This window comes from Trichoplusia ni, chromosome 3 (assembly GCF_003590095.1).
Source record: "Trichoplusia ni isolate ovarian cell line Hi5 chromosome 3, tn1, whole genome shotgun sequence".
NCBI lineage: Eukaryota > Metazoa > Arthropoda > Insecta > Lepidoptera > Noctuidae > Trichoplusia > Trichoplusia ni.
This window is the reverse complement of record NC_039480.1, coordinates 6,152,991-6,173,797: the sequence shown is the minus strand read 5'-3', so window position 1 is coordinate 6,173,797 and position 20,807 is coordinate 6,152,991. Positions and strand designations below refer to the sequence as shown.

The 20,807-nt window shown below is 37.7% G+C and overlaps 2 protein-coding genes across 2 annotated transcripts; one reads left to right on the top strand and one right to left on the bottom strand.

Moving 5' to 3' along the window:
• Positions 1 to 115: 115 nt before the first annotated feature.
• Positions 116 to 1,195, top strand: LOC113491638 (MIP18 family protein galla-2). The gene is made up of 2 exons (XM_026868708.1): positions 116 to 475; positions 817 to 1,195. The coding sequence occupies exons 1-2, from the start codon at positions 199 to 201 to the stop codon at positions 1,005 to 1,007; spliced, it is 468 nt and encodes a 155-aa protein (XP_026724509.1). The 5' UTR covers positions 116 to 198; the 3' UTR covers positions 1,008 to 1,195.
• Positions 1,196 to 1,943: 748 nt separating this feature from the next.
• Positions 1,944 to 20,504, bottom strand: LOC113491636 (gelsolin, cytoplasmic-like). The gene is made up of 19 exons (XM_026868705.1): positions 20,346 to 20,504; positions 18,181 to 18,255; positions 17,005 to 17,197; positions 16,295 to 16,410; positions 13,808 to 13,985; positions 13,214 to 13,305; positions 12,552 to 12,665; positions 12,124 to 12,255; positions 11,502 to 11,613; positions 10,614 to 10,734; positions 10,013 to 10,148; positions 9,428 to 9,566; positions 8,718 to 8,812; positions 7,859 to 7,984; positions 4,814 to 4,928; positions 4,326 to 4,474; positions 3,631 to 3,741; positions 2,527 to 2,652; positions 1,944 to 2,107 (listed from the first exon to the last, which is right to left on the bottom strand). The coding sequence occupies exons 1-19, from the start codon at positions 20,406 to 20,408 to the stop codon at positions 2,042 to 2,044; spliced, it is 2,259 nt and encodes a 752-aa protein (XP_026724506.1). The 5' UTR covers positions 20,409 to 20,504; the 3' UTR covers positions 1,944 to 2,041.
• Positions 20,505 to 20,807: the final 303 nt, after the last annotated feature.

Sequence of the window (20,807 nt, the reverse complement as noted above, 5' to 3'; positions counted from 1 at the left end):
TAAACAAAATAAGTTAATCTAAGTTTATTGAATGGGACGACCAATAAATGCAAATTCTAGAAAAATATAACATTTATTCCTAAACGAAAGATCCGTTGTCAATGTTGTCATAATAACACCATCTGACGAATTGTTTTTCTCAAATCTCAACAAAAATAGGTCATTTTATAACCAAATAAACAAGCAAGAAGTTTCAAAATGACAAAAACTGCGGACAACGTAAATCCCAACGTTTACGAGAAAGGTTCGGAGCGAGAAAAGCTAGCTACTGACTACGACGACGAAGTAGAAGATTTGTTCGATGAACGTGAAATATTCGATTTAATACGCAATATAAATGACCCTGAACATCCCTTGACTCTTGAGGAACTCCGAGTGGTCGAAGAAAGTAATATAAAGGTTGATAATAAGGCGAATATTGTGTATGTGACGTTTACACCAACGATCCCTCATTGCAGTATGGCGACACTTATAGGTGGGTATCTTAAAACCAATTTGTTTACTCAAATTGAGCTATTAAGTAGGCTACTTAAAGTAACAATAGGAAGGTTTTCTTTAACAAAGTTGGCTAAAAGTAGCCTATGTAGCAATTCTACGTGTTAACGCGTCAATACCAAATTTCATCAAAATCGGTCAAGCCGTTTCGGTGTAAAGAGATAACAATCATAAATCCAATTCTAGAGATCAGGTGTCTAGGTATGAGAATGAAAGAAAAACTAGACTTTAGACATAATTAATCAAATTTTAATATCTTCAATATATTTGAAGACAAAACAAAAGTGTTTTATAATACTACAAGATAAACTTTAATTTCAGGCCTATCAATCCGTGTCCGTCTCCTCCGTGCCTTACCAAGCCGCTTCAAAGTGACCGTAGAAGTGTCCGAAGGGACCCATGTATCAGAACAGGCAGTTAACAAGCAACTAGCGGACAAAGAAAGAATTGCGGCAGCATTAGAAAATAAGAATCTAGTTCAAATTATAAATCAATGTATCGCCACTGTATGAAAGATATAATTAGGTTTGTCAGACGGATTTTCAAAAAAAAATTACCATATTTTTCATTTTATCATGTTAAGGAAGATAAAAATCACTTAAGTTTTGTAGTTGGGGCTAGTGACATCACTTGCTAGTAAAAAGCGTACTGGTAAGTGACGTCACATGAGATTTTAAATCACTGTATCCCCTTCATTTTTGTTTACAACAACTAAAACTGACAAATAAAAGCTTTTGCACAATTGTGACGTCACACATAAGTTTCATTCACTGTTATTCAGGGCCGGATTAACCATCTCGGGGCCCCTAAGCACAGTTAGTTTCAGGCCCTCCTTTTTTATACATTACATCGATTTTTTTTTTAATCGTGAGTGCTCGGCCCCTGGTCACCGGGCCGGATCCAGGGGCCTAGGCAACAAAGGAGTGGGTCCCCACGGTTGAAGTTGAAATAACTTTCAGTAAAAAAATCCATGGTGCTTTTTTTTAGATGCCTAATTTGGTGGTGGGCCCCTGGTCACAGTGGGCCCCTAGGCACTGAAAAAAAACATTCACGAACCCCCAAAGCTGAATCTGAAGTATAAAAACTGGTACTATATTTATTTTATTACATACTAAGATCAAAACGTATTTGTATCACTTTTGTTATAATATAATAAAACTAACTGACCCAGCAAACGTTGTTTTGCCGAATATTTTTTTTTCTAGTTGTATGTATTTTAATGGCAAACTGTAAAAAAATAAAAACAAACAATTTCGTCACAACCCTTATCACTTAGGGGTATGAATAATAGATGTTGTTCTATTCTCAGACCTACCCAATATGTGTACAAAATTTCATAAAAATCGCTCGAACCGTTTCGGAGGAGTACGGTAACTAACATCGTGACACGGGAAATTTATATATTTAAAATATTATAATGAGTAGGTACATAAATAAAAACAAAAATAAATGATAAATAAATAGATTTATTTTTCCAAAGTGTAGTAGTTATAAGTTATACTTATTATATAAATAAATGTGCATAAATATATAAAAATATGTGTTTTTATTCATCGCCTTTAGAGTTTGCAGCTTTCGTTTCGTTTTTAATGTCTTCATATGATGCTTGGTTCTGCAAAAATATGAAAAAAGTTGCATAAATAGAATATATTACATAGAATCAAAAATAACAATAAATATATTACCCTACTGTTTTATATTTTAGCTTTTCCCATGGGGGAAAAGTTAGAAAATAAAAATCGATGGGGTCGGCTTCCAGTCTAACCGTATTCAGCTAAGTACCAGTGTTTTGCAGTCCTCAACCCAGTTACCTGGGCAACACGATACCCCTTAGTTAGACTGGTTGTCAGACTTTCTAGCTTCTGACTACCTGTATCTTCTGTAAAAGATGTAGGAATAACAGCCGGGACCCACAATGTAACGTGCCTTCCGAAACACGGAGGAACTCGTTATGACAAAGATGGTCACCCATTTTCGGACGGTGTCGTCGCTACCAGCTTCAAAATACTTGGTTTTGTAAAAAATACTTACATCCCACATATCATTATCCCACTCAGAGAATAACTTCTTGAATACGCTCGGCTCTTGTCCTTGCTTCACGAAGATCACGAGAGCTGAGTCCACAGTGCGCTCCAAACCATCATCCTCTATATATTCCTTAGGAAATAATACTTTTTTAGCAACAAAAACATACTGTTATGGAAGACCAACATATCAACTTAGCACAAGTATAAAAGAAGCGGGCCGACGCGCGCGCGGCCCATTTGTCAGTCGTCACTCGGAGCGGTAACACTGTCCAAGCGTCGTCAGGCCTGTATTCTTTTATTGTTGTGTTAAAATTGCCTTATTTTAGTGTGTCTTAGGTGATTAGTTAATTCTTGTTCCTTATGTAATTAGTTTGAGTGTTGTTTACTTATTTCTGTAAATTAATAAATGTGCAGAGAGGTAACTACCTCCCCATTTGTTTTTTTTTAATAAATACCCCTTCTGGTCTCTAAAAATACAATTATAACCTAATATAACTTTAAGTTAAAAAGCACTGAGCAAAACTTGATGATTTTCAGGAATTTAACGTTAAATGAAAATCGGTTCATTGATTACGAAGTTCTTAGGAAACGGACACAAAAAGATACAGACAAATTGACCCCTTACAGCGGGAGTCGTCGTTTTGTTTAAAAGTATTCTTATTTGGTGGCTTTGCTGTTCGATCTCATAAGGAGGCAAGCACCAATATGTCTAACTTATACGCTGTGTACTTTTTTACTGAATCTAAGATGCAATTAACAAAACAGAAAAAGGGGAGTGTAGAGAGTCTTTTTCCCATATCTCTCTCTCTCTCTCTCTCTCTCTCTCTCTCTCTCTCTCTCTTTCTCCAATTCTGTTATTTACAATCTATGGCCAATGAATTAATGTAAATTGTATAAAATTATCACTTATCGTAAGCAATTTTTCTAATTGGAAATTCAGTTCGGGTCGGAGCAATCACGGTCAATCAATTCCAATTACGGTGTTGGCAAAATGCTTAAGAGAATATGTACCTTTAGTTTCAAATTTAATCTAATTCACACTCATTCATGGGCCATTGTAGATAGCAGAAAAGTTGCCCAGGTTTCGGTAAGATGAAAACAAACTCACTTTAATGATATCCAGCCTGGCCATCTTCACTCGTTCGGGAATGTTGTTTCCTTGCCACAAGTACAGTTCTTCTCCTGTGTCCAGTATGTAGACTCCGTCGTCAGAAAGATCCTGTTGAAAAGCAGACAAGAAAATACCGCGTTTTAAATTATCATAGTAACTTTCATGAGGTTGACTCATAATGATCTATTTGATAATGGTTTACTAATAATAAGCGTGAGTATTTATCGGTAAAGCCCGATTAGTTTCAGACCTACATGGAATCTTTCGACTCGAAAACCTTCCATCGCGTCAGCTCATGATTGAGGACTCTGGTTGGTTCCAAAACTAGAGCGGATATTCCGATAATCATTCATGAATAAAGCGTTATTAAATAAATTTGGAGGCATGACTCTTATTTTTTGCCACTCGATAAATAGGACATTTGAAAAAAACTGAATACTTTAGTCCCTCAGACAAATTTCAAAAAACTATCGTAAGACTGATTCATTATTAAATGATGCAACGGTTTACTCACGCGTATTTATCGGTATAATATAAATGTAATATAATAATAATAATGTATAATTAAACCATTGCATCATTAAATAAATGTTGGTTACGTATTTTTTTATCCCGATTTTTGTTCCCGTCGGCTTCCGTTCGTGTAGCGCTCGTTCCCGCGGGCAAGAATGTTATTATTCAAGAATTCTCACCTGTTGAGAGTACTCATCATCGAAGTCCTCAAACTTGATCTTCTTGGTGACGGTGACGGTGGCAGCTGTGAGGGTGCGCGGAGTGGTGACCCTCCTGTTCACTGCTAGACGCCAGCCTGATGGATCCTCTTTCTCTTCTGGGGCTCCTCCTGTAGAAGAATGTTTTTTATATGACTACTGTGAAAGAGAAACATGTTTTTAACGCCGGACGCCTATACAAAAAAATTTCACGAAAAAAGGCAATGTAAATAAAACACTAAAGACTGCTCCCGATCAGCTGATTTGTAAAGGTACTCGTCGGTCATCACTCTCTCGCAAATCAAACCGAAAGTGACGTCAAAATGTTCAATGCATCATTCAATCATGAGTTCAAGCGGTGGCGGGGTCGCGAGCAAGCCGCATGTTTACTCAGACGAGCTGGCGGGTGTCCATAAGGATTCCTCTGCTATACCAAAAATAAGGACATATCTTCACCATGAAACTCATACCTAGAAGTTCCCAGAATTCGTCGGGTTCCTCTCCCTGTTGCACAGTGGTGATCTCCTTGTCAACCAGGGCCTGGACGAAGTTGTTCACAGCCTCCTGCTCTGTCTCATTTGACTCCTGAAGAACGATAAAAGGAATGATGAGTTTTTTTATACAGCGTGGCACTTCATTGGTGGCATTAATTTGTTAGTAGTTGTATCAAAAGAACGACTCCCGCATTAAGGAATTTAATCCTTGTGTCTTGAGTTTCACAAACATTCAAGTCGCATGCACAATGACACCCAGACTCAGGACAAGCATTCGTGGATCACACAAATGCTTGTCCTGCGCGGGGATCGAGCTACACGTCGTGCTTGGTGTGTTTGGCGTGGTGACCTCAATCATTCGGGAATAGTGGTATAGAATATAATATGCTTTATTGCACACCACATCAGACTAATCGTGATCGTCAAAATGGAGGGACCAAGTCTCCAATGTCTGTCATACACATATAAAATAATAATACCATTAATCTACTATTTCCTACCTTCGCTATAATTTTTGCTACCTCATCATTATACATAATATTTTAACAAAATGCTTGGTCCCTCCATCATGATGTCAGGATGGAGGGACCAAACTGATAGACTACTTCCTGGATTGTTCTACCTACTTAATGTTATAAAGCCTTAATTCTACCTTAATATTATTGAGTTTGATTGCCCAAAACATATATCGTTTTAAAGATATCGATTACATAAGTTGGTCCCTCCAAATTGACGTTTCAATTTTTTAGTGCAACATCTAAACGCGCGGTTTATTTTTGATTTTCGAAGGATTAATATTTACTACCTATTTACTACCTTCAAATCATACAAAATTTCTCACAGCACCTTATATAAATGAGATCCTGTGACAGGTTGTAATGAAATATATTTAAATATTACTATTATTCTAGTTATATTTTTCCAATTAACAAAATTACACAGGTGCAGCGTCCCTAATTTAGGTATATGAGTTGGCTCACTATCATTAGCGTCCATTGAAGAATCTACTAAAGAGTTCCTTACAGATACCGCAGAAGAATTTTTCAAGATATCACTAAGCTCTTTACGTTTTAGTGGCGATAACTTTAATTTTCTTGATTTTTTGTGTACGAAGTCAATCTTTTCTTTTTTAACTGTGCAAGTACAATTAATGACTTTTTCTGTTGGCCAATTTATCAAAACTTCTATAGTAGCACCACATTCTTTACAAGAACCATAACATGACACTGATTCGTCCGGTTTTACATGAGTTGAGTGAAATCGCCAAGAGCAGGGTTTTTTAGTTTTCTCCCATAAATCTTTTCTTAATAATTCAGCCCATTGGTAACTTGGTAACGTCCACTTTTTCCTGTATTTTGATCTTGTGGCGGGGTCATTTCTCTTTACATACTTTTGAATAGGTTGTATTTTTTTCCAAGAATGTATATCTAAATAAAACTGTATTTTTTCCTGACTGTCTGTATCTTTTACGTGATTAATTTCGCTATTCGTTTCAAAACTTTCAACAATTTCTTCTATACTATCTGGCTCAGAATCAAGGATATTTTCATTAAAAAAGTAATTGTAATTAGTTTTTAAAGAAATATATAAACTTTTTACCGACATTTTATAGTCTAATTCCTTGCTGATATCAGCAAATATTTGATCACATGGTGATGGTAATTCACTACTTTGTAATGCACTTCTGTACTTTAAAAACACAGTTTTCTGAATATCTAGGGAAATCGCACTCTTCCTTCCCCTCTTCATGATAAATGGTTAACTATTGTTACAAAAACTACGGAAAAATGATAATTAAATCACTGTAAATGCACTCTGTTAGCCAGGCAGTTATCGCAAACAGCTTGACTACAATGCAATCATCGACTATGTTTGAGAACTACCTTCAATTATTTTTTTTGTGTTTACCTACGTTGAGTATTATGAGAACAATAAAATAAATAGTAATATTTGAGAACTAAAGAGAACTAAAGTTATGTATATTTAATATTGGTTAGATATTTTTGTTCTATTCTTATTAAAAATCACCTTTATTAATGCTACTACTAAAATTTGAACGTTGTAACAACTTATTTCTTAATGCGTTTTTGGCTCGTAAGAATAATTTTAAATGAAAAAAAATTGTATGATTTGAAGGTAGTAAATAGGTAGTAAATATTAATCCTTCGAAAATCAAAAATAAACCGCGCATTTAGATGTTGCACTAAAAAATTGAAACGTCAATTTGGAGGGACCAACTTATGTAATCGATATCTTTAAAACGATATATGTTTTGGGCAATCAAACTCAATAATATTAAGGTAGAATTAAGGCTTTATAACATTAAGTAGGTAGAACAATCCAGGAAGTAGTCTATCAGTTTGGTCCCTCCATCCTGACATCATGATGGAGGGACCAAGCATTTTGTTAAAATATTATGTATAATGATGAGGTAGCAAAAATTATAGCGAAGGTAGGAAATAGTAGATTAATGGTATTATTATTTTATATGTGTATGACAGACATTGGAGACTTGGTCCCTCCATTTTGACGATCACGACTAATCAAATGTGGCTTTTAAAGATATCACTGAATGTGAGAGAAAACATTGTGAGGAAACCTGAATTTCAAATATTGAAATTTGAAATCGGCCGCTGCTAGCTAGCGTGGTGAACAATATAGCCATTCAACACTGGAACTTAGCTGAATCCGGTTAGACTGGAAGCCGACTCCAACATAGTTGGGAAAAGGCCAGCATGATAAATAAACATTCCACAACTTTCACACAACACCATCTAGTCTCAAACTAAGCAGAGCTTGTATTATTAGTACTACACAACTGACAAACATACTTATATACATATTTCTAAATACATACATAATATAGATAAATTACACCCAGACACAAAACAAATGATCGTGCTCATCACACAAACATTTGTCCTGGGTGGGAATCGAACACGACCTCCGGTATAGCAGTCAGGGTCACTAACCACTAGACCAAACAGGCCAGTCAATTTCATGATAATGACAGTTATTTACCTTTCCTATCCAGATGTAGATGGTCTCGGGGCTCTCCAGCACGTATACGTCATCATCTTCCAAGCTGTCAGCTGTTTCCGTGACCTGCTGTCCTCGCATGTCCACTCCAAGCTCCGTGCCTTCAACCTAGAGACGTCAAATGTATTTGAGAATAATGTAATAGGGATGATGACTGGGTATTAATAGTAAAAATATATTTAGTTCCTTAGTTAAATGGTAAAAAATATCGAACACGTATTTTTTAATTTACCCTAAACAATTCAAAATTACAAGGATAAACTGTATTCAAGTTCAGAAGAGGATTTGTGACGTAACGAATTCGTAAAAAAATTAAATCGTGACGCTACGTGTATGTTCTATACTGTAATTAGAAAAAAATATGTTTGCGGGACAAAATAAACATACGTATCCATTATTATGTATTAAATTACAAGACCGCTGGGTCCCGTTGGATGCAGGTGGCAACGAACCGGTCGCGCTGGAGAAATTATGGAGAGGCCTATTTCCAACAGTGGACTGCTATAGGCTGAGAAGATGATGATGATGATGAAATTACAAGAATTGGAAAGAAAAGGGTATATTTTACGCATTCAGTTTCTCTCCACCAATTTTACTCCCCACATCTATTAAACGGCTAAACAAATTTTTATCAAACATGTCTAAGAAGGAACACTCGCACAAAATTCACCTTTACAGAAAAGCATCCGAACGGTTTGAGTGATTTTATTGTAGTCTACAATAAAATCACTCAAACCGTTCGGATGCTATTATTTCACTTACAACCACATCCAACTAATATCACCCCTCTTTTCACCTCTTGGTTTTAATCGATCTTAAAGTCGATGTAAAATTGACTTACTCTGAACAGACGCACACTATCCTCCTCGTAGGTGCCTCTAGAGTTGACCGGTTTGTAGTCTGTATCGGAACCACCGAACAAAATTGATAGTTGACCTGAAAGAAGAACATATCTTTAGCTCATAGCTAGCATAGAAGATTTGTTCAAGCGAGTTACTGACAGCAGTTCTAAAAATAGACTCCCATTCTTAGGAATTTAATCCTTGTGTCTTGGGTTTCACAAACATTTAAGTCACATGCACAAGACGCCCAGATTCAGGACAAGCATTCGTTGATCATGCAAACTCTTGTTGTACGTGGGGATCGTATCAACACGTCGCGTTCAGTGGGTTCCGGGGTATTCCAGGGTATCCGTGCACTCGTCAGGAGGACTATTAAGTTACCTGTTCGCTAACCTTTACTAAAATAACCATCGTCATCATCCTAGCCTTTCCCCACATATGTTGGGAGTGGCTACCAGTCTAACCGAATTCAGCTAAGTACCAGTGTTTTACGAGGAGCGACTGCCTATCTGACCTCCTCAACCCAGTCACCTGGGCAACACGATACCCCTTGGTTAGACTGGTTGTCAGGCTTTTCAAGCGTCTGACTACCTGTAACGACTGTCAAAGATGTATGAATAACAGTCGGGACCTACAATTTAACGTGCCTGCAACACGGAATGCTTAAAGAAGAAGAATACGAATTTGAACTTTATTTTCATAGTCTTACCTTTGAAAATACTAAGGAAGTGTTTGGGTTCCTTTCCTTGCGGAACCTTTACTAAAGTCACTCCGCCTTCCAGTTCGTCCTCCAACTGGTTCACCAGCTCCAAGCCAGCTTGCTTATCATCATTGCTGGCGTCTGTGCCCTGAAGAAAGGAGTGAAATTGAAGTTTTTACTTTAGTTCAACTTAGTTCAGGTTTGAGGAAGAAGTGGTTCAAAAAAACATATGAAGTATATCGCAGAATCAAAAATATGTAACACATTTGGTAGATACAATGAAATTGAAATTGAATTTGGAAGAAACAAGTTTCTTTTTGTTTTCGTAAGCTACAGAAAATTTGTATGAGTACAAGAGATTGAAGATTGTCGAAGAGGGGGACGGGATTCTTTGCCCAGCATTGGGAAATTATTTCAATTGTTATCGTTCATAACTATCGATGCATGATGGTTTAAGAGTATTTATCGCTCGCCCGCTGCGTCAGCTCATGATTAAGGACTCCCGTTAGGTCCGAAACTAGTCGGGCGATCCCGATACATAGGCGTGAGTAAACCGTTGTATCATTTAATCATTCCACATGTCTAAATACTTACAATCCACAGATAGATGACGTAGGCATCAGCATCATCAATGCTGTACTGGTATTTGATGACGTAGACCTCGCTTTGGTAGAAGCGGGCTACGCCAGACTCGAAGGTCTCGGTAATGTCCTGTTGTTCTCCTGTTATCCTGGGATAAATGGTTATGGGTTTTAGTTGGTTTTCAAATGCACGGTTAGCCGAGTGATGTGTGGTATATGGCGAGAGTTCGGAGCTCGCGTAGGACAAGCATTCGTGTGATCCACGAATTAAAAATTTTAAGCCCTAACTTTTAACCAAAAATCTTCATAATCAGAATGGCAAAAAGTGATATGTAGTTTGAGTTTGAAATTTGGGATAATTGCAGGAGAATGACGATCCCGCAAAATTCACCTTTAATACAAAATCAACTAAATTGAAATCGCTCAAAGCATCAGAAAGCTATAATGCTACAGACAGACAGAAAGACACTTCATACTCATAACATTCCTGTTTTTGCATCACCCCGACAATAACTTTTTCCCCAACCATAACTGGTAACTCAAAAAAATTAGCTTTGTAAGGTAGGCTTAGTTTCTAAGGCTTGACAAAGTAACCAAATATAGTCAGACCCTACCTGGTAACGGTGTAACTCCCATCTCCCTGGTCTGGCATGTATCCTCTAGCAGCTGCACTCTTACCGATCTGCTTGGCAGTCGACGCTGATTTCTCAGCATCCTCGGAAAAGTAGCCAGCATCTAAAAGAACGAAAACAATATGGTTAATTAAATTGCCCGCGAAAGGCAAACCTCGGAAAGGTGAATACAGCACTATCATATAGCTAAGCTTATGTGGTAATCCAGTGTATTAACTACCTCCGTACCGAATTTCATCAAAATCTGTCCAGCCGTTTAAGCGTGAAGAGGTTATAAATACACAGACATACAGATACTTTGACATTTATATTATTAGTGTGATTCAATGTTAAAAATTTATAATAGTCGTTTTCAGTGTCTTCTATGTTGTATTATTCGATCCTTCTGTTAAGAGTAACAAGCATTCGTGGATCACACAAATGCTTGTCCTAAACGGAGATCGAACCCACGATACGTCATTCATGACATTGCACACCACCTCCACTACTCAACTACACATATAGTCAATCGATTCCCAATCCTTAAATGTATAGGATGAGTGATGATCAGCGCAAGGTAGCCGGCAGGAGCTGGATGCGAGCAGTCGAAAATAGATCTTGATGGCATCTATTGGGGAGGACTATGTCCAGCAGTGGACGAGTATGGGCTGATGATGATGTTGATGGTATATACCAGTCTAACCAAGGGGTATCGTGTTGCCCAGGTAACTGGGTTGAGGAGGTCAGATAGGCAGTCGCTTCTTGTAAAACACTGGTACTGAGCTGAAACCGGTTAGACTGGAAGCCGACCCCAACATAGTTGGGAAAAGGCTAGGCCGTTGATGATGATGATATAATATTTTTAGTGGTTCTTGTAGAAGTTCTTCATACCAGATTCAGTGACCAATCCCTTGGTGGAGAACATCTGTATGGTCTCCCAGTTGTGGAAGTATTGCTTGAAGGTTGAGCTCTCCGCACCTTCACGGACCTTCGTTACATTTACCTGAAAAATAAGGAAAGTCGGTTTTCAGCCCTATTTTTTACATTAAATGATAATGATATTCCACATGTTTCACACAACACCATCTAGTCTGAAACGAAGCTAAGCTTGTATTATGAGTACTAGACAACTGATAAACATAGTTATATATTTCTATAATATATATGCATAATAACATAGATAAAATTACATCCAGACGGTATACCCAGAGTATAAATTAATGTCTTTATCACATCTATCGATTTGAGTAGATTATTTACTTTTTTCCTTTTTTTGGTAAGGCGGGGATTCCTAATGGATACCCACTCCCTCGGGGAGGGAATGGATGTGTCAGACTCTTACTGACTAAACCTGAACTGCCGTGCTACGTCATCCGCGTTTTTGTGACAGCACTGGTAGGTAGCTGAATCCGGTTAGACTGGCAGCCGACTTCAACGTAGTTGAGAAAAGGCTGATGATAAGATAGGATTTTTTGTAAGGCTATAAACAAATAAATTAATAAGTAGAACTCACCCAGGCAGGATAGCCCTTGACTTCAAGGTATTGGTTGGCTATCTCATGGTAGGTGTTCCTAATCTCACCATCCACCTCAGACCCCACCCATACGTACACTCCAGAGCAAGGAGTATCCAACACGTAGACATTCTGGAAAGAGAAGTTATCGATCAAAATTAACAGTATTCAAAAAAGCAAATCCCAATTTTTAAAAGTTACTCTATTAAAATTTTATCAAAATCGGTCCAGCCGTTTTTATAAATGTAAATTGCATTGTCATCGAGTTTGAAGCTACCCTGAAAATTTCAGCCTGCTAGCTTATCTGGAAGGGCGTCAAAATTGCCTAAAAATCCAACCGGAACGACAAACAAACAAGAAAAGTGAGTGTATCAAAACGTGAGAAAAATATCTTGCAAATTCACACAATTTACACAAAAATTACTTACGTCAGAAGACAGCTGACTCTGTTTGTAAGGTTTGTTCAGAGAGACCAATTCAATCTCATCACCAGTCAACACCCTGTATAAGTATACCGCCGAGATGTCATCGCGAGCGTAAGTCTGAAAAGAACGAATTAATTAATAGCTAACTTTTAAATCACAATCTTTGGAAAACTGTTTCAGAGAGGACGTAATTTTGTAAGTGTTCAAAGTTCTTGAAGTAATTTTTAAATACGATTTATTTTGAAAAGCTTGCAAAAGCAAGTTTTCTAAAGAGTGTATTACATGATAGAACATCGTCTCTAAATAACAACTGTACAAGTTCATCGATTTCAGGCAAAGCTATGCTTGATACGGTCGGTCGATCGTCTATGTCATAACTAGTTCCTCCATGTTCCGACAGGCACGTTAAATTGTGGCACCCGCCTATTATTTAAAGATCTTTGATAGTCGTTACAGGTAATCAGAAGCTAGAAAGTCTAACAATTAGTCTAACTAAGGGGTATCGTGTTGCCCTGGTAACTGGGTTGAGGAGGTCAGATAGGCAGTCGCTCCTTGTGAAACACTGGTACTTAGCTGAACCGGTTAGACTGGAAGCCGACCCCAATATAGTTCGGAAAGGCTAGGAAGATGATTATGATGATATAAATTTATGATAAGATACTTACGGAGGAAGAATCCTCGCTGGTCAGATCATCCACGGACCCGGAGCCGAGAGCTTCAAAGAAGAGACCGTAGTCTTCACTCGTGGAGAACTCATCTGATAAAGAAATTAAAACTTCTAATAAATATAAAATTCTCATGTCAATGTGTCCAAAATTTAACTAATCCGAAAACTAAAACACTGTTTTTTTTATAATATTTAACATAACACTTACAAATCAAAAGCTTTGATAGAATATTATTTATTGCACACCACATAAGTACAGGATTTTATAGAATTAAACAGTTACATGGTGGCACAATGGGCGGTCTTATTGCCAAAAAGCGAAAAGACCACCCATTGTGGCAAATCTTTCCTCTTTATAATACGCTAACTGTGTCTGCGGGCCCTCGCGCTACATGTCGAAAATGATCCCACGTGAACATTAAATCGGGATAAAATGTCTGGGGAAATATATCCTATGTGTTAATCCTGGTTATAAACTATCTGTGTACCAACTTTTATCCAAATCCGTTCAGCCGTTTTTGCGTGATTGAGTAAAAAAGAGCCAAACATCCACACTTTCACATTTATAATATTAGTAATGAAAAGATCTTACCAATAATTTCAATAGTGGCTCTTCCATTATGATAGTCATCACGCAGGGAGTTGGCGACGCTGATGATCTTCCTCCGCTGGGTCGCCTTGGCTCCTTCAGGCATAAGCACGAAGATATCGTGTTCGACCTCCAAAATGAAGCAGTGGTCTTTCGTGAGAGACGACGCGTCGGCTTCCACCTGAAGAAGATTTTATGGATATCATCACCATCATCCACAGCCTTTATCCTCCCACTGCTGGGCATAGGTCTCCCCTTTCTCGTGCCAATTTCTACGGTCCTATGCTAGCCTTATCTAGACTCCTTAGATGTCACTCCATTCAAAATTTTTATAAAATCGGTCCAGCAATTTTCTTATTTTTTTAAACGACTCCCGCACTAATGAATTTAATCCTTGTGTCGGATGGTTTCACAAACATACAAATCATATGTACAATTACACCTAGACTTGGAACAAGCATTCGTGGGTCACACAAATACTTGACCTACGCGGGGATCGAACCTGCGACAGTGGTTTTGGCGTGGTGACCTCAACCACGCCAATTCTCGCAGTCTATTCGTGCAGTTTATAGTTGTAAATTGCATTGTCATGTTTCAAGCTACGCTGAAAATTTCAGCCTGCTAGCCTATCGGGAAGTGCCTCAAAATCGAGTTGCAAAAATCCAACCGGAACGACAAACAAACAAGAAAAGTGAGTGTATAGAAACGTGGGCATATATAAAAACATGCCTATCACTTTTTACAAAAAGAAAATTTGTCAGCATACCTATTGCATTTATATCAGTTCATTTCAATCGACCTTGCGAAAAAAGTGATATTTTTTTATCATATTTTTGAATAATTAGCTTTATTACAGATAAGCACAGATTGCTTGATTTCTTTAATGATTAACTTATTAAAGATTAGAAGTTTGCAATATTGATTATAGGTATTTATATAAGATATTTTGCAATATTTATGAGAGCGTTTCTAGTCAGTTGCAATGTAAAAAAGACTTTATCGCCTGAAGTTTAAGTTCATTTTTGTCTTATCTTACGTATTTTGTCACATTAAATTTTCTTTTCAACGTATATTACAAATCACAACAGTTGCAAAGAAAAAGCTACTTAAACCGCTTAGTTTTAAGATTGATTTTAATTTTGCTCTTACGACATCATTTTCTATTACATTATTGAAGCGAACACTGTAATAAAGACTTTAACACATACACATAAGAATGATTTTTCAATGTATTCCACGTATAAATTATTCCGACTAATTTGCAATTGCTTTACACGACATTTGCAAAGTAAAAGCGACTCTATTCCAAGGCGAATAAGATAGCTTTTTTAATATTAATTGTCGTATCGATTTTTAACAAATGACTCATTGAAACCGGCATTATAAACCTTTGATAGTCATTTTACAATTGATGAGTCAATCTGATAACAGCTGTTTTTATTATTTTCCTCATATTTTAGTATAAAAAAATAAATTTTGACTTTCCCAGAAGATATAGACAATGTTACAATTCAAGGTTAGACTGGATTCTTGGTCTAATGGTAAGAGGCCTTGACTGTTAAACGGGAGGTCGTCGGTTCGATTCCTTCCTTCATTTTTTATCTAATGAATAGTGGCTTTGTCGACCTCCGTGGTCGAGTGGCGTACGCACCGGTTTCAAGGTGTCGCTAGCTCTGAGGTCCCGGGTTCGATCCCCGGTCGGGTCAATGTAAAAATTCACATTTCTACATTGTCTCGGGTCTGGGTGTTTGTGGTACCTTCGTTGTATCTGAATTCCATAACACAAGTGCTTTAGCAACTTACTTTGGGTTCAGAACAATGTATGTGATGTTGTCCGCATTCATTTATTTATTTTTAATTTGCTTGACTTGCTTCTATACTGCGACTGTGACTGATTGTGTATAAATTTAACGAAATCGTTACGACTCAAGCCCTTCTCCTAAACTTTAAGGCAGTTTATCTTTGAAAATTCCAGTTTTTGAAAAAAAGGAGTTTCTAATCATTTTCTCAATTATTTAACTGGACTAAATGGGTTTTTTCTTTATACCACGTTTCTATACACTCACTTTTCTTGTCTGTTTGTCGTTCCGGTTGGATTTTTGCAACTCAATTTTGAGGCACTTCCCGATAAGCTAGCAGGCTGGAATTTTCAAGGTAGCTTTGAACTCAATAACAATGTAATTTGCAACTATAAAAACAGCTGGACCGATATTGATAAAATTTGAATGGAGTGACATTTAAAATGTGGGTTTTTGGATTCTTTAAATGTCATCATTCCCCTGCCCTTATCCCAATTATTTTCTTTGGGGTCGGCGCAACATGTCATCTTCTTACATACCTTGATATCGGCCGTCATCTCACAAGAAACACTCTTTACAGCCATATCGTCTTTCACACGCACTTTCATACACAAAAGATCATCGGAATTTTTAAATGTATTAAATATTTTTTATATCCTGTCGCCATCCCTATTGATTCTAATATTGTTACCTCTTCAATCCTCATGTTGTCACACCCAGACAGTTTTAGGAGTCGTTTCTCTGCACCGGCGTTAGTTTCCACTTCAGTGAAACCGGATTCATTACCACCTTCCAAGTATCTTATGGCTGAAAAGATAAGATATTTTTTCCTTTATAAAAACGACTCTCGTTTCAAGGAATTTAATCTTATGTCGCTGGAGGTTTCTTAAACATTTAAGTACATAGATTTATAACAAGCATTCGTGGATCACATAGGTCATTGATCACATGGTCATACGCGGGGTTCGAAGCCGCTACACGTCACGAACGATGAAGGTTTGGCGTGGTGACCTCAACCACTACCATCCTATGACATTTTAGCCCCCACTACGATACTTACGTATTCAACATTTTTTTGCAAATCTATCTGACGGACTTAACAGATTTATATTATGAGATTTAGGGCCGATTTTTAAATCGCTAGATAACTTTTATTCGATGAATATATTTGACGTTTTGACATCTTTTGTATAGAAAATATGTCAAACGGCCATATTTATTCCTCAGATAAAAGTTATCTGACGATTGAAAAATCGGGCCTTATTCAAATACTTTATTTTAACTTCATTGGTAGTAACTCATAACTTTAAAACAGATTTTAACATACAGACAAATTCACAAATTAATCTTTTAATTTTGAGTTCAACCCAAAAAGCAAAAGAAATCCAAAAAACTACTTACCAGGTTTAAAGTATCCCAGGAACAAGCTAGACTCGTGACCCTGGACTTCTCTATGATGGACCGCCTTCCCGCCTAGCATGTCATCCAGGGTGACAGTTAAAATGGCGGCTGAACCCTTCTTGTCCTGAGTGGTCTTACTGCCCAACCAGAAGTGGGCGTCATGGTTAAGACTTGAGCCATCTTTGCCTGTGGTCTGTTAAAGTATTTTTTTTTTAATATAAATGCGGACAACATCACATACATTGTTCTGAACCCAAAGTAAGTTGCTAAAGCACTTGTGTTATGGAATTCAGATACAACGAAGGTACCACAAACACCCAGACCCGAGACAATGTAGAAATGTGAATTTTTACATTGACCCGACCGGAGATCAAACCCGGGACCTCAGAGCTAGCGACACCTTGAAACCGGTGCGTGCGCCACTCGACCACGGAGGTCGTCAAATTTGAAGTTAAGGAGTTTTTATTTTGGAGGAAATATGAGGACATGAAGGAATGCCAGTTATCCGAAAATAACGTCAGGGAAAGAGCGAAGTGGGGACTAAAAATTAGGAAAGCTGACCCCACCACCATGGGGTACATATAGCTAGGAAAAGAGAGAGTTTTGGAGATTTTTTTATTTTTAAATGCCCACTATAAGGATGCCAGTAACGCACATAAGATTGGTCGACGATTAACGTCTCGGGTGGATAGATGAGGCTGGCACAGGAAAGTAGAAATTGGCAGGAGATAAGGGAGGCCTATGCTCAGCAGTGGGAGGATAAAGACTGTGGATGATTTTACAAGACATCCAGACTCAGGACAAGCATTCGTGGATCAATTTGTATTATCCACGAATGCTTGTTCTGCTAGTCCTAGCCGGGTATCGAACTCGCAACACGTCGCGATTTGTGGATGTGGCGTGGTGATCTACCTACCTACGTGACCACCTTGTGTATCAGTGGAGTCCAATTTACTGTCATTATATAAATATCGAGCAAATTTTAATATCTTTAAACTAATAAACATTGATGGAAAAAATCGTGAGGAAACCTGAACTCCAAGTATTGGAATCTGAAATCCCCTGCAGTGAGCTAGCGTGGTGATCAATGCTCAAACCTTCCCTATACGGGAAGAGGCCTGTGCCCAGCAGTGGGACGTAAATAGGCTGGGTTATTCTATATAAAGGGTAACTTACCTTTAAGACAATATAGGAGTCACCGTTGAAAAATTTTCCATATAGTTTTGATGACACTGGTACGGGTTCGAATTTCTGAAATGATATTATCTATATTAATCAGTCAATTTTTATAATAACTATCGTGAGACTGATTCATTATTAAACTAGCCTTTCGCCCAAGGTCAACTCTATCTCTGTATCAAATTTCGTAAAAATCAGTTCAGTGGTTTAGACGTGAAAGCGTAACAGACAGACAGACAGAGTTACTTTCGCATTTATAATATTACTAGCTGACCCAGCAAACGTTGTTTTGCCGAATATTTTTATTTTCTAGTTGTATGTATTTTTATTGACACATTTAAAAAAAATAAAAACAAACAATTTCGTCCAAAATATAATATATATTTTTTTTAGTGTGAGCAACCCTTAAATCACTAAGGCGTATGAAAAATAGATGTTAGTCGATTCTCAGACCTACTGAACACGCATATAAAATTTGGTAAAAATCGGTTAAGCCGTTTCGGAGGAGTACGGTAACTAACATCGTGACACGGGATTTTTTTATATTAGAAGATTAGGAATGATGTTTACTCACGCGTATTTATCGGGGGTGCCCGATTAGTTTCGGATCCAACCGGAGTTCTTAATCGTATGGGTGTGACCAGGTAGTAAACCATTGCATCATTTAATAATGAATCAGTCAATTGTGAGTCAGACTAACGAAACTCAGGATACCGTAAAAATATGCTAGAGAAAAACATATCGATTGAGTGACAAATAAACCTAGGAGCTCCTTGCAAAACCATAACTGTACAAGTTGATTGATCACAGGATAAGTTGGACGTAGTTATGCTAACTAGAACCAACCCACAACATATTAGTTTTGAGATAATCAGGTTTTTGTTTTAAAGGTGCGCTCCGTTTTGCGTATAAAATGCTCCTCAAACTCGGGTTGGTACCTTAAAGGGATCCTTTTTTTTTGCTTTGTAGCTTGCTATATCGGCCAAGATTTTTTCTGAGATAATGTAATACACCATAAACAGCCTATCTACATATATAACTCAATTTCACTCAAAGTGTGGGTCGGTTCTAGTTTGCATAACTACGTCCAGTTATCCTTGATACCGGCGCTCAGTGGATGGGTAACCATGTATGTCATAACCGGTCTCGGCAGTTAATTTCTATTAGAAACAGTGCCGGTGTAAGGGCCACTGACACCCCGGGCGAAAGTATTGTGGCGCCCATATGAGGGAAGCAATATCAAGTGTTAGTTTTTTGCTGATCCCAAGTAAAATTATATTAAGAATTTCATCTTTCCTTTAGCGTTACGTTTGGCGGTGGAAGTATTCCACCTCTAGCGTAGAGCACAGTTCTGAGGGTTTGCGCCAGGAGAGGCAAGAGACTCCAACTTCAGACCTTGACGCCCCCCAGAATTTGTCGCTCTGGTTCATCGCCCCATCACGCCCCCCCCCCCTAACGCCGGCATTGGTTAGAAACTATTTTAGAAAGTCTGACAACCAGTCTTACTAAGGAGTATCGTGTTACCCAGGTAACTGGGTTGAGGAGGTCAGATAGGCAGTCGCTCCTTGTAAAACATTGGTACTTAGCTAAAGACTTCGTTAAAGAGAATCGTAATGTTTTTGCCGCTATAACCGATAGACAAACGGGGAAAATCGCAAAACAACAGCTATTTTAAATAAATCTATACTAATATATAAAGCTGAAGAGTTTGTTTGTTTGTTTGAACGCGCTAATCTCAGGAACCATTGGTCCAAATTGAAAAAATCTTATTGTGTTGAATAGACCATTCAACGAGGAAGGCTTTAGGCTATAAACCATCACGCTGCGACTAATAGGAGCGAAGATACAATGGAGAATGTGAAAAAAAACGTTACGTATAAATAAGTATTTACTAGCTGTTGCCCGCGACTTCGTCCCCGTGGGTAGAAGATATAAGTTATGATTTATACCATCCCTGTTTTTTTCACATTTTCCATTGTATCTCCGCTCCTATTAGTCGCAGCGTGATGGTTTATAGCCTAAAGCCTTCCTCGATGACTGGTCTATTCAACACAAAAAGATTTTTTCAATTCGGACCAGCAGTTTCTGAGATTAGCGCGTTCAAACAAACAAACAAACTCTTCAGCTTTATATATAAGTATAGAGTATAGATAGGAACTTACATCTATCGTCCATATTTCTATCCCAGGATTGCCACCAGCGTCAGCAAAAGCTGGATGTTCCATGGTCCAAACAAGAACTTGTCTAAAATCTATAAATTTAACTTAATAATACACACGTCTTGTTCGCTTGAATGTCTGTTAGTCACTAATCTTTATCAGAAAGTTATTGTCACAGATAACGGTGCTTAGTCATCCGATAAGAATGAATAAACTGTTTTGACACCTGTTCGTTTTCAACCGATTTTCAAAATGAAGGAGGTTCTTAATTAGTCTGTTTGTCTGACGTTTTTATACACTCACTTTTCTTGTTTGTTTGTCGTTCCGGTTGGATTTTTGTAACTCAATTTTGAGGCACTCCCTAATTAGGTAGCAGGATGAAATTTTCAGGATAGATTCGATACCGATGACAATGCAATTGAAGACTATAAAAAGGGCTGGACCGATTTTCATAAAATTTTAATG

Bases quoted from the DNA above. Each gene is read 5' to 3' on its own strand.
- LOC113491638 (XM_026868708.1), top strand. From the start codon at position 199: ATGACAAAAACTGCGGACAACGTAAATCCCAACGTTTACGAGAAAGGT. The intron at 476-816 runs GTGGGTATCTTA...CTTTAATTTCAG, and splicing joins CAGTATGGCGACACTTATAG to GCCTATCAATCCGTGTCCGT.
- LOC113491636 (XM_026868705.1), bottom strand. From the start codon at position 20,408: ATGGAACATCCAGCTTTTGCTGACGCTGGTGGCAATCCTGGGATAGAA. The intron at 11,614-12,123 runs GTGAGTTCTACT...CTTATTTTTCAG, and splicing joins TCAAGGGCTATCCTGCCTGG to GTAAATGTAACGAAGGTCCG. The intron at 7,985-8,717 runs GTAAGTCAATTT...TGACGTCTCTAG, and splicing joins ATAGTGTGCGTCTGTTCAGA to GTTGAAGGCACGGAGCTTGG.